The 12960-nt window shown below is 48.1% G+C and overlaps 3 protein-coding genes across 5 annotated transcripts; 2 read left to right on the top strand and 1 right to left on the bottom strand.

Moving 5' to 3' along the window:
* Positions 1–4767: 4767 nt before the first annotated feature.
* Positions 4768–6863, bottom strand: LOC108155691 (prolyl 4-hydroxylase subunit alpha-2-like). The gene is made up of 5 exons (XM_017286664.2): positions 6609–6863; positions 6247–6549; positions 5338–6190; positions 5107–5275; positions 4768–5032 (listed from the first exon to the last, which is right to left on the bottom strand). Exons 1-5 carry the CDS (start codon positions 6821–6823, stop codon positions 4941–4943), a joined length of 1632 nt encoding a protein of 543 aa, XP_017142153.1. The 5' UTR covers positions 6824–6863; the 3' UTR covers positions 4768–4940.
* Positions 6864–6945: 82 nt separating this feature from the next.
* LOC108155694 (prolyl 4-hydroxylase subunit alpha-2-like) lies at positions 6946–10602 on the top strand. 3 transcript variants are annotated; one of them, XM_033388296.1, is made up of 9 exons: positions 6946–7365; positions 7531–7661; positions 7809–8071; positions 8137–8288; positions 8344–8494; positions 8552–8745; positions 8804–9426; positions 9493–9661; positions 9712–10414. In XM_033388296.1, exons 3-9 carry the CDS (start codon positions 7863–7865, stop codon positions 9807–9809), a joined length of 1596 nt encoding a protein of 531 aa, XP_033244187.1. In that variant the 5' UTR covers positions 6946–7365; positions 7531–7661; positions 7809–7862; the 3' UTR covers positions 9810–10414. The 3 variants fall into 3 exon arrangements, with proteins under 3 accessions (XP_033244187.1, XP_017142157.1, XP_017142155.1); XM_017286668.2 differs by lacking the exons at positions 7531–7661; positions 9712–10414 and adding an exon at positions 10516–10602; XM_017286666.2 differs by lacking the exon at positions 7531–7661.
* Positions 10436–12619, top strand: LOC108155695 (prolyl 4-hydroxylase subunit alpha-2-like). The gene is made up of 7 exons (XM_017286669.2): positions 10436–10778; positions 10847–10998; positions 11054–11204; positions 11262–11455; positions 11514–12145; positions 12212–12380; positions 12434–12619. The coding sequence occupies exons 1-7, from the start codon at positions 10570–10572 to the stop codon at positions 12514–12516; spliced, it is 1590 nt and encodes a 529-aa protein (XP_017142158.1). The 5' UTR covers positions 10436–10569; the 3' UTR covers positions 12517–12619.
* Positions 12620–12960: the final 341 nt, after the last annotated feature.

The raw sequence follows: 12960 nt of genomic DNA, 5'->3' as shown, positions 1-12960 counted from the left end.
TTCGACGGCAGACTAGATCCAAGATTCACTGTAAATGCTGCGAGCCACATGGCAGTGCCTATAGGGAAGATCCGAGCCAAATGGTAACTGCTCGTTCATGCCATTGAGGATCGTTCCTAGGTGGTTCCTTCGCTGGATATAATATCATCATTGTTGTCGAGCAGTGCTGGCTGGATACTGAGTGCCCCGCATACGCATACATTGACGATTGTCTTGATCAGCTCGTGAGACAGCTTCCCAAAAGGACAGTGACTTGTAAAAGGGAAGGGATCGCCCTGACGGTCCGCCACACACACATAAACAGTCTTGGATGGTCCTCTGGTACTCAGGCAATCAATTGGCGAACCATTCGGAAATTTTAGATTTTGCCCAGACAAACAAACCGTCAAAATCGAAAATATAAACCCCACAGATGTGAGACAAATGGATTAACAAGAAAACACACGGAAACAGAGCTGTACACTGGGAACTTCGTTCCTTCTAACCATCAGCTTCCTGCGAGTCCTTTTCCGACTGACAGCGATATGCCAGAGGATGGATCTTGAAGCCATAGAGTCTGTGGATCGAAAGGGGTCCAACTGGACACAATATGTATCCGTTATGTACTATATATTTTATATAAAAGGAAAAGGAAACGGAAACAGAAACAGCTTTCATTCGCTTTCACTTCGTTCCGACCAGTCTCCACTGTAATCCTGACTGCGTGGGGGGTGGGAGTGGGAATTCCTGGAGGGGTCTGGGACGTTTGCTGCCGTTGTTGCGTGTTTACGCAACGTAACCAAAGTCAAATCCTCTCGATTAGGATTCAATCTGCTGCAGGGCCAGGGCCACACACTGGCAACACTGGTTGTTTGTCCTTGTTGCATGCCCCTATACCCCTCCCCTAGCAGGCAGGTCAGGCAACAAAGTCAAACCGATTAAAACACACGCACGGACACGGACACGGATACGGCCACGGATACAAGAAGACAGGACAGGAAAATGGGACGCCATTGTCCGGGGCGGGGCTTTTGTGTCGTGTGTCCACGTGTCGTGGTACGAGAATCGACTACGGACTACGGATCTGTGGATCTGTAGAGCTCCCGTAGCTGTGGAGTCTGTGGCGCGGTATTCTTCAAGGGGCAATTAACTGTTAAGCTTCCCAACGGCAGCAGCAGCAAAAAACGTTGCAAGCGGCAAAAAAAAATAGTTGCCACACTGCGTGGAGCGTGGAGCGGGAGCGAGGGGACATGGCGGGGCTTGCATAGATTAGATTTTTGCTGAAACAAGACCCCATCTCCAATCCCTGACTGCCCTGCCGCGGAGTGGCAAAATATTTGCAGCTGCCACAGCGGCAGCAGCAGCAACGGGGGGACCGCACAGCGGCGGCCATAAAAGAGCCATTAACGCCAGGAGTCGGACCAGTCGAGGGGCGAATCCATCTCTCCCCCTGTTCCAGGATAATTTAAAGCCTTTAAATTTTGGGGCGAGAGGAAAATGCTGTTGCAGTGGCAAAAGCTGCCGCTGCTGTCAGCGACATCCAAGCGGCTCCAATTGCCAATTAGAAAAGGTGCAAGAAATCAAATTAAAAGCCGCAGAAAAAATGCAGGGGCAACAGTGGAGTGGGCGAAGGACAAAAGAAAGCCAAAGGAGGAGTGGATTCCATGGAAGGGGGGTTCTTGACTAAATCGCGCCCTGAGGTGGGCGTGGACGTGGAAAAGCGCAAATGAAAATGAACACGAAACCAATTTGAGCTCAAGAAAAAGAAAAACAGCAAAAAAGAAAAGGAAGGCGGGCAAAGGGCGAACTAATGGAAGTAAAAGATACCCTGCAATAAGTCAGGGGCAAATGAAACTTCACGCAAAGTATTCTGAAAACATTCAGAGAGAAAAAGCGAGAGAGAGAAGAGGAGCCTTACCTTTCCAGCATGTACTGTATTTCAATTTTAAAATAAATAATAAAATTAAAGAATAGTAAATATAAATATATATAAATAGTAATAATAAACTAGTAGCGCTTGTAAAGTAATTAATTTAATTGCACGGTTCGGTAGCACATGACACGCGTCAAGCAGCAGCGCCTCTCGGTCGGTTGGCCGTAGGGTGAGGTGTAGCAGAAACAAAAACGAAGCTAAATAAATACTGATGAATATTTTGAAGTCCTGAACATCCAGATGCTCATGTAGACCGACATACACATCCAAAGAAAAAAGAACAGTATTTCTTAGATCGAGAAGACTGCTTTTATTCTGGCTGACCCTCTCTGTACGCCCTCTACCCAGTACTAAGCCAGCATCAAGGACAGCCATCAAGAGGCAAGGACTGGACTGGAGACCACACCCAACATTTCGAGGCAGCTGTGGAGTCTGCAGCAAATTAATTTGTCGAGTGTCCGTTGCAGCCACATCCTTGGCAGCCCTGTGGCTGAAGGTGCATCATTGAGTTGACAATATGGATGGCATTGCCCCACCCCCGCTCCTGTGTCCTGCCCCACAATCAAATCAAATCTCTCTGTGGCACAGCTTTCAGCGGAAATCTCAATCTGCTCGAAATCTGAACAAATTGTTGTTTAAATAAAAATTTAAAGCAAATTGCGACGCGGAAGTAAATCGTTTTGCGGTAATGGCGGATAAAAAATGTAAGCCACGAGACGGCATATCAAATTACCACGAAGGATGCAGGATGGGTCACGATGGAGCAGGATGGATGGAGGAGAATAGAAGCAGAGTCTCAACCGGAGACAGAACCAGAGCCAGGCGGGGCCCAGGGAGATGACAAAGTGCGTGTGGCATAGCAGAGGGGGAGAGTGGGAATGGGAAGTGCCACAAGGTGTAGCGCAAAGTAAGTCAGCTTCTTGATAAGTGCCACGGAGCGGCGGCAAGGACTGAGACTGAGGGTGGCTTTGCCTCACGATGCGGTGCGTTTGGCAGTGGCAGGGCTGGGCAGGGCAGGGCAGGGCAGGGCACATTTTGATGCGATGCTGAAAAATTGTTGCTAATTTTTTAACAGCAGAGGAGTCGGAGGAGGGGCTATCGCATTTCAGGAGCTCTCAGAGTGAAAATGGTTGGCATTTTAATTTTATTAGAGAGAACGGAGCAACAGGACCAAGGATAAAGAGATTGTGGGATAAGGCTGATAGGATTAGATGGAGAGTACTCAACTGTTTATAGAGAGTCGCCCAATTAGAGTCATTTCGGAACCAGAATCAGAGTTGACAAACGATATTTCAAAGGGAAATCCCCAGATGGAATACCCATCGCTGAGGCCGGAACAAATGCACCTTTCAGCAGTCAACAGCCACACACTCAAGAGTGTTGCACGAGCAGGAGGCAGTGGCAACAACTGTTTATTGTCTTGGCAGTGGCTGTGCCAGTGGATCCCCAACCTATTTCCCAATGCAATTTAAGCAGCCGCAGAAAAATGTTGCTTCTGCTGTTTCTCTTGTTGTTGCCCCAACATATTTTGCACAATGTTTTCTTACGCATACACAGACACAGCGCACACGGAGATACAACGCACACAGATACTCGAATACGACAGACAAGGGCAGACGAACGACTTGAGGGATTTTGCTGAAATGACATTTGGCTCCGCATGTGACAGGAGGACAACAGCAGCAGGAGCAGCAGCCGTTGGCATTGAAAAAAGCAATTTAAGTCAAGTACAGAGACAAAAAGAGAGAGAGAGAGGAGGAGGCGGAGTGGGCAGAGTGAGAGGCATCCTCTCTACCTAGACACACACGCATATGCCAATTGTAGCCACATCTCTCCATGTGCTGCCCCATCACTCAGCTTCAGATTCAGCCTCTGCTTCCTCAGCCTCTTTGTGTGCGCAAATTTTGATAAATTGCCGCTGTTACCTTTGGCCAGCAACCAGAGAGAGTCAGAGAGAGAGAGAGAGAGAGAGAGAGAGAGAGAGACAGGGAGAGAGTGCAGACATATGTTGTCTGCGAGATGGAAAGGTCTGCTCCAATCTGTATCTGCATCTGTTGGCTGAAAAGGTGGAATCAAGACAAATGCATTCCTTACTCTCAGATACTTTAAGACGTGGCCTGCCTAGAGAGCGGGCGAAGGAAAACCCAGGGAAAAGTGCACGCCATCAATCTTAATTGAAAGCCAAGTCGGAAAACAAAGAAAACCCAAGAAAACCCCAGGAAACTTTCGGCAAACAAACAGGAACTAGAGTGGCGGATAGGAAGACGATAAATCTGAGAAATTATTAGCAGCACCAATCGAAAGCGAAGTGCAAAAGTTGAAAGGGAATATTACGTAAAGGATGAGGAGGATGCAGGGACAGCCAGCCGTGATAAATGGGGAGAAGATGGGGAGGGATGCCGATGCCGGAGAGTACTGCGGCTAATTGAATTTAATTGCCACTTAATGGTGCAATGAGCCGAGTGCCAGAGCCAGAGCCAGTGCCAGAGCCAGTGCCAGAGAAGAAAGCGAATCCAAGCGCGAGTCGAAGGTCAAGGTACGAAGGATAACCCACCCTCCGTTCCAGAGCGGAGAAATGGAATGCTACAGATGAGTAGGTAATCTGCTTGAAGTGTTCTCTAGGATTGCACTCTGAAGTAATGGAATGGGGAATGGAAACAATTTTGGTTTAACTATTCACATTTTCATTCCAAAATTTGGAGACTGGGGACTACTTTTGCACTTGGAGATAATTTAACGATTTATATGATATGATTTTTGATAGATATGGAAGTGTGCATTTTCTGGTGGGATATACTCTTTTTTGATCTTCTCCTCAACGGTTCTTCCCAAATGATTGTGAATCCAGCACATGTGTCATACTGCTTATATCTTTGTTGAAAGTATTGAAACAAGTATCAATTAGATCGCTTCATGTGACAATACCTATCAGTATTCACTGTGGCAATGTTCGTTAAAGATGATACAATCATGTGACCCAAATACAGGAAAGCCTTCTACTCTTAGGAGCTATTTAACAGCGGAAGTCTCAATTAAATTGCCTGTAGTCCTTCTGCCGAGGTGGATAGTAGGTGGACTTGACAAACATCTGATCCCACTCGTATATCCAGCGCGTCATCACTGTACGGAAAGAGTAATAGATATATGTAGACATACTATCTACGCGAGTATACAGATACATCCTCCCGACTCACCCATTTTAGTGCCAACGATAACGGGACAGGCGCCGTGGAGGGTGCGATAGTCAAGGTCGTATGTCTCGCCATCCATGTTGTGCCAGAAGAGGACTGCGCCCCGCTCCGTGGGCACCACCAGATCCAAATTGGGGAAGGCAGTGGCCCCCCCATGCTCCACATCGTTCAGCTGTGCAAACAGAATCTATAGAAATGAGTCGAAATTCTTTGGATTCCACTGGGAGTACCCACGTAGAAGATCACGGTGGCAATGCGATCACCATGGAGACGGGAGGTCTCTGTGTGCACGCTGAAGAAGTCGTGGTGGGGCACGTAGATCCCGCCAAAGCCGTACTTCAGAAATTGAATACGCCTTATGTTCGTTAGCACGAGGCCCGTGAGATCCGTCATTCGTTTCTGAATGCACTCCACCAGCTGTATATCCTCTGCCACCAGCTTGGGGTTCGGGATCTGGACTTCATCGGCAGTGCGGGCGGGTGAGATTTTCGGCTTTCTTATCCCGCTGTCGAAGACGCGCGCGCGGTGTAGCAGAGGGGTGCTCATGTTTTCCAGCCTGGCCATCTCTTCGTCGCTCAGGACATTGTGGTACAGCACGATGTAGGGGTCCAAGGAGAGCTCCTCCATCCGTAGGGGGGCCAGTCGCAGGAAGGCTGTGGTTGTGGCATTGTAGCGACAATGCAGGCGCGAAGGCTTCGAGTGGGCTGCGGATCCGTCCGTCTTCCGTCTGCTCATGGAACTGCAAAGGCGGTTGAATTTCTCCGTGAAGTTTCCGTTCTCCATGTCGATTGATTGCTGGGGTGGATGCTCCTGGAAGTGCGATACGAAGTGGTACGCCTTGTCCCCGAACGTCTTGTCCCCCCTCAGAAGAATCTCTGCCTCGTCGAACCTGTCTAAGGCCACCAGGCAGCGGGCCAGCAGAAGCGTAATGCCACTGCTCGTGGCCCCCAGCTCCTCGTAGTACTCCAGAGGTTGCTCCTCCATCAGATCTTGGGACAGGGTCAGCCACTTGATGGCTGTCTGGTAGTCGGCTACGTGGAAGTAGAACTTCCCCAGCGCCTGGCAGTCCAAAGCAGAGAGCCGACCCCTTTAAGAGCGAGGAATATCAACAATCTGCATACAGGATCTCTCAGCGGTACCCACCTGTACTGGATGCCATCCAGGACTCCCTCGGCCACATCCTTCGGTTCGAGATTATGCGTGTGGACAATGCGGAAAATTCCCCACATGGCCTCTGCCACATCGTCCGCCCCAGGAAGATGCTCCCGCATCAGCTCCAACGCAGCGATCTGCTCTTGCCCCACGAGTTGCTGCATGAGCCTCTCCACGGGGCCCCAGTCCTCGTGCAACGTGCGGATGAGCGGGAAACTGTGCAGCGGACTCGATAGATACTCCTCCTCCCTGCCCTTTGCCTCGTCCAAAGCCCACCGCCAATTCTCAGACACTCTAAGACCACAGATTAGATCTAAGACCAGTCCCAGAAGAAACTCTCCCCCTAAACTCACCTCCTCAGCACACTGATCTTCTTCTGCAGCTCCTCCGCGTATGCGTTGAGATTCGCCGCCAGCTCGAAGTCCTGCTCCACAAGCTGCAGTCTGCTCTGCTCCGAGACGACATAGTTCTTGCGGTGGGTGTGGTCTTTCACAGTCTCATCGTACCAGCCCTCAGCCACGGAGGCCAGGCCGAGTCCAAGTGCCAGCATCCGCATTATGGGAGTCATCTTTCGTGAGTATCGCTTTGCCAGCGAGTGGGTGATGGAAAATCGATGCATAAATAGCATGTCATCGGGCATTCGTTGCGGTCAAAAAGTGATGTACACAGCTGTAGCAAGCCGCAGCTGGAAGTACGCTGATGCCACTGATTTACGGGGAATGTAATAAAGAGGAGTATGACAGGAACGCAACAAACACATTTTCAAATCGATTACCTGCATAAACAAACGGGAAGTCTCAATGCTATACAGAGCCCTAGTGCGTTCTCCAGACGCAATCCGACACCGATCGCCAGCTGCAGTCGCGCCTTCTATGCAGGCCGACGCACGTCCCACCGCCTCCCACACGTAGGCCATCGTGCCGATCGCTTATCAGCCGCTCTCAAAAAGTCAACGACGCTGACGCTTTAAGCCGAAGTCGAAGTCGAAGCCGGAAGAAGCTTTAAGCTCCGCAGCCGAGGTGCAACGATCAACAGCTTATGAAGAATAAAACAGTTCCTTGTGAGACTTTCTAGAATTCTAGTGTACCAAGTTCCAAGTCAAATTTATAGGTACCGAAAAAACTCTATTATAATTCACATCAGTTTCCATTGCAATCTTCAAACAGCGAATACTGCTCTCTGAGAATTGCCAAACCATTCCTCTAAGCCAATCATTGCCTGTTACCCAACAACCATGTCGCTCTTTCCCTTTCTAACCCATACACACTGCTGCAGAGGAACACGCTCAACGCGCGCTTGCTTCATTTTGTCCCCTTTGATCCTCTCTGAGCGAGTCGTCTCTCTCCAGCGCACTCTCTCACTATCACCTACACAGCAATGGGACAGACAGTGGATAATAACAAACGGTAAATTGTAAAGAAGGCAACGAAAGAATACCCTGAGAAAAATACTTGGTCCCGAGATACATACATACATATATGTACATATACATATTAGTACCACTTAAGAAAGCTGCTGAATACAAATAATATCAACCCCTTTCTGTTTTTCAGATGATATGTTGTGCTTTTGATGACTGTTTGTAACTTATCACATCCAACACTACAATGCTGCCACTCCTGATCCTCCTAATCCTCACGAGTGCTGCTGGTCAGAGTCAGAGTCAGACGAGCACCGAAACGAGCTCCTATCCACCCAAGGAGTTTATGACCTCAATGGCTGATCGAATGGAGCTGCTGCTGCTGGACAGGGAGCTGATCTCAAACCTCGTGCAATATGCTGAAGAGTTACAGGAAAAAGTCGATGTGCTGCAGAGGTGAGACTCGAGATAACTACTGAGAACCCTTTCAATCACTTGGGTGGTGTTGGGCGCTCCCACAGATGTGCAAAGGCGATGCAAATACCTCTGGAGGATTCGAAGGGCAGGGAGGAGGAGTACCTATCGAATCCGCTGCACAGTTTCCAACTCATCCGACACATGCACGAGGACTGGCGCCATTTAGAGAAGTTCATGCGGCAGACTGTGGGGCAGGGTAAGTGCAAATCTACGAAAGAATAATGCATATAATCGCCACGCTTTCCATTCAGATCAGATTAGTTTCCTTAAAAACAAGGCAACGAAATTTCCTTCAGTAGAAGAGACTGAGGAAGCGACGGAGGCTATTTATCGGATTATTCTCACCTATAATGTGGAGCCAGCGGATCTCGTCAAGGGGCTAATCGATGGCATGCATTACAAGTAGGTCTCCAACAAGATTACTCTGCTTTAGCCGGTTATTCCATAATCCTCCTGCAGCAGTAGCATTTCAGCCATCGATTGCTTCTCTCTTGGAACTGTGTTCTTCCACTTTGGGGAGTACGAAAATGCAGCCCAATTTCTACAATACTCCTTGGACCTGGTAAAACCAGAATATTATTCGGTCAACCATGTGCTGGAATTTGAGTCAAGCGAGGTCATCAGGCTCCTGGCTCGATGCTCGGTAGAACTGGGTGAGTGATCATGATCCAACATTCCTCTGCTTAAAATCTATTTCACATTTATTTCCAGACATGGTAGAGGATGCTCGAAGGATACTTATGGGCCACCGTGATCTGGCGGAGCACTCGGAGCGTCTGCTCAACTTCTACACACACACGAGACACGTCCCAGCCTCGTGGGAAGAGAAGCCCTTCCTGCCCCTGGAATTCATTCAGATCTGCCGCTCCTCGCACCAAAATAAACCCTCGCGATTGCACTGTCGCTACAATGCCACAACGACACCCTTCCTGCGCCTGGCCCCGCTACGGATGGAGGAGCTGTCGCTGGATCCTTATATCGTGGTCTACCACAATGTGCTCTCCGACGCGGAAATAGCCGAGGTGGAGCGCGTGATAGAGCCGTTTCTGAAACGCATTGGCAGGTATGGTGAAATGGAAAATTCGATGTCCCCCAGCAAGAGGCGCACGGGCCTTACAGGCCCCCATCGCGATGATTATATGCATGTCTCGGGCGCTCCGGTGATCGAACGTGTCCACAGACACATACGCGATATGACCGGGCTGTTCATGAACGAGCATCAGATGATAAAATACGGATTAGGGGGCCACTGCGATCACCACTACGATTTCCTCAACGCTTCTTATCCGAGCACCCACGCTATGGGCGACCGCATGGCCACTGTCCTCTTCTACGTGAGTCGGTTCGAAGCTTTTTTTGGTCACCCACTAACTAAAGGATTATCGCTCTGTCCTTTGAAGCTGAACGATGTGAAACACGGGGGCTCCACTGTCTTTACCCATCTTCAACTTAAGGTCCCCTCGGAGCGGGGCAAGGTCCTCTTCTGGTACAATATGCGGGGGGAGACGCATGATCTGGACAGACGAACCGTTCACGGTTCTTGCCCCGTCATTGATGGCACCAAAAAGAGTGAGTATTTCTTGTAGGTTTTTATTTCTCCAACTTAACCCCTTTTGCAGTCCTGTCCTGCTTCATAAATGAGCTGGATCAAATGTTTATCCAGCTCACGTATCGGCCAGGGAATAGGCACTCAGAGAACATAAAGGAATGGCATTAAATTCGTGCCGTAGCCTGAAGGATGCATTTCTTAGGAAGAGGTTGCGATACTTTGTTGTGGTTTCTATAGATTTCCTAGTTTGATTTTTGTTTAAACGATTAGCATCCGAAACCTGCCCTAACTTGGGAAATTCTGATGATTCCAATAGTATTTACTGAAAATCAAATTATTTCTGTTACAATATATTTTTTATGAAAAAAATTCTTAAAAATTCTGTAAAATAAATCATTTCTAGCAGACTATTGAGGATTAAGCGAAATACATTAGTTTTTAATCAAGTAAAATGGATCTAAAACACATACGATCTGTCTATCCATCTAATTAGAATCTATCTGGATAAGATAAGCCACATGGATGTGACCACTTTTCTTACTCAAGAGCAACGAAATCGAGTCTTACATGTGGATCTAAAAAATTAGCTATTTTTCAAATGAATGTTCAAAGAATTGATTATAAAATAAGTTTAATTACAAATAATACATTGAAACTCATCTTTACTTTTAATAATATTCGTGCAAAGTAAAAATTCTATATCTTTAAATTTAGAATAAATAAACAAAATTTGTGCCGTGTGCTTTGTTACAAAGCATTCGATTCCCACTAATTAAACACCTTATTATTTCCATTCAAACGATACGTTCAAGTCGGCCTTCACTTTTTAAACAAACGAAATAGCACAAAATAAAAGGTATTTTCTGCTTTCCAGATGATATGTCGTGCTTTTGATGACTGTTTGTAACTTATCACATTCAACACTACAATGCTGCCACTCCTGATCCTCATAATCCTTACGAGTGCTGCTGGTCAGAGTCAGAGTCAGACGAGCACGGAAACGAGCTCCTATCCACCCAAGGAGTTTATGACCTCAATGGCTGATCGAATGGAGCTGCTCCTGCTGGACAGGCAGCTGATCTCAAACCTCGTGCAATATGCTGAAGAGTTGCAGAAAAAAGTCGACGTTCTGCAGAGGTGAGACTCGAGATAACGGGATCCGACCCCCGTTTAAATCGCTTGGGTGGGGTTGGGTGCTCTCACAGATGTGCAAAGGCGATGCAAATACCTCTGGAGGATTCGAAGGGCAGGGAGGAGGAGTACCTATCGAATCCGCTGCACAGTTTCCAACTCATCCGACACATGCACGAGGACTGGCGGCATTTAGAGAAGTTCATGCGGCAGACTGTGGGGCAGGGTAAGTGCAAATCTACGAAAGAATAATGGATATAATCGCCACGCTTTCCATTCAGATCAGATTAATTTCCTCAAAAACAAGGCAACGAAATTTCCTTCAGTAGAAGAGACTGAGGAAGCCACGGAGGCTATTTGTCGGATTATTCTCACCTATAATGTGGAGCCAGCGGATCTTGTCCAGGGGCTAATCGATGGCGTACAGTACAAGTAGGTCTCCAGCAGGTTTGTTCTACTTCAGCCGTTCATTCCATGTTTCTCCTGCAGCAGTAGCATTTCAGTCATCGATTGCTTCTCTCTTGGAACCCTAGTCTTCCAGTGGGGCGAGTACGGCAAGGCTGCAGAGCTGTTAGCCCACTCCTTGGACAATGTAAGACCAGAGCATTATTCGGTCCTCCATGCGCTGGGATTGGCTTCAAGTGAGGTCTTCATGCTACTGGCCCGCTGTTTCGTGGAGCTGGGTGAGTGATTATGATCCGACTTTCCCCAGCTTAAAATCAATTTCTCATTAATTTTCAGACCAGGAAACGGACGCTCGAACGACACTCATGGGCCACCCTGATCTGGCGGAGCACTCGAAGCGTCTGCTCAACTTCTACACAAGCACGAGACACGTCCCAGCTTCGGAGGAAATTAAGTCTATTCTTCCCGACGAATTCAATCAGATCTGCCGCTCCTCGCACCAAAATAAACCCTCGCGCCTGCACTGTCGCTACAATGCCACAACCACACCCTTCCTGCGCCTGGCCCCGCTACGGATGGAGGAGCTGTCGCTGGATCCTTATATCGTGGTCTACCACAATGTGCTCTCCGAAGCGGAAATAGCCGAAGTGGAGCGCGTTGCAGAGCCGCTTTTGGTGCGCAGTTCCGTATACATAGCGGAAAAGAAAAAGTCAATGAAAAGCAAGGTGCGCACCGCCCTGGGAGCTTGGATCCCCGACTATAATATGGAGGTCTCGGGCTGGCCAGTGATACAACGTATCTTCAGGCGCATACACGACATGACCGGGTTGATCATTAACGATCATCAGACCATGCAGCTGATAAAATACGGCTACGGGGGCCACTACGATATCCACTTCGACTACTTTAACGCCTCCATTCCGAGCATCCACGCTATGGGCGATCGCATAGCGACTGTCCTCTTCTACGTGAGTTGGTTTCACTTTCTTTTTGAGCTCTGAATAACTGAAGGTTATGCTATTTATCTCCCGAAGCTGAACGATGCGAAGCACGGCGGCTCCACTGTCTTTACCCATCCACAGCTGAAAGTTCCCTCGGAGCGGGGCAAGGTCCTCTTCTGGTACAATATGCGGGGAGAGACGCACGATCTGGACATTCAGACCGAACACGGTTCTTGCGCCGTCATCGATGGCACCAAAACGGGTGAGTATTTCCCTTCGTCTTTATAAAGCTGAAATGTATCCCCTCTTTTGCAGTCCTGTCCTGCTGGATACACGAGCTAGATCAAATGTTTACCCAACCCACTTATCGCCCAGGGAATAGGGCGTTTATCTATTAAGTTATATAATGTGAGAAGATTAACGATACAGGTCTATTTTTGTATCAGGCAATAAAAGAGAATCAAGAGTTATGTGGTGGGCTAACACCTATCAGGCAATATTAGTCCCTAACTGTACCGCCACACTGGAATAAGTCGAAATAAACGGTCACTTAAAAAGTATGTAGATCGACTTTCGGCCGATCGACAAGCCTCGTGTCGCTATCATATTTACTTACAGTGATGTTCGTGCCTGGTCCCTTGGGGTCCCTATCTCGTATAGCCTCTGAGATCAAGGCGGACGAACAGACGAACTTACAGTTCAAATGCTTGGCTCTCCGAATACGCCGTTTCACCGTTACTAAACTGGCACTAACACCGCATTCTTCCCTGATTTTGCTGCAGAGCGTTATTAGTTATAATAATAAGTTGCTTGGCTACTGGTGTAGTCGAGTGCTGAGACCC

The sequence above is a fragment of the Drosophila miranda genome, chromosome 2, assembly GCF_003369915.1.
Source record: "Drosophila miranda strain MSH22 chromosome 2, D.miranda_PacBio2.1, whole genome shotgun sequence".
NCBI lineage: Eukaryota > Metazoa > Arthropoda > Insecta > Diptera > Drosophilidae > Drosophila > Drosophila miranda.
The sequence above is the reverse complement of the archived record's forward strand: the minus strand, read 5'-3'. Positions and strand labels throughout refer to the sequence as shown.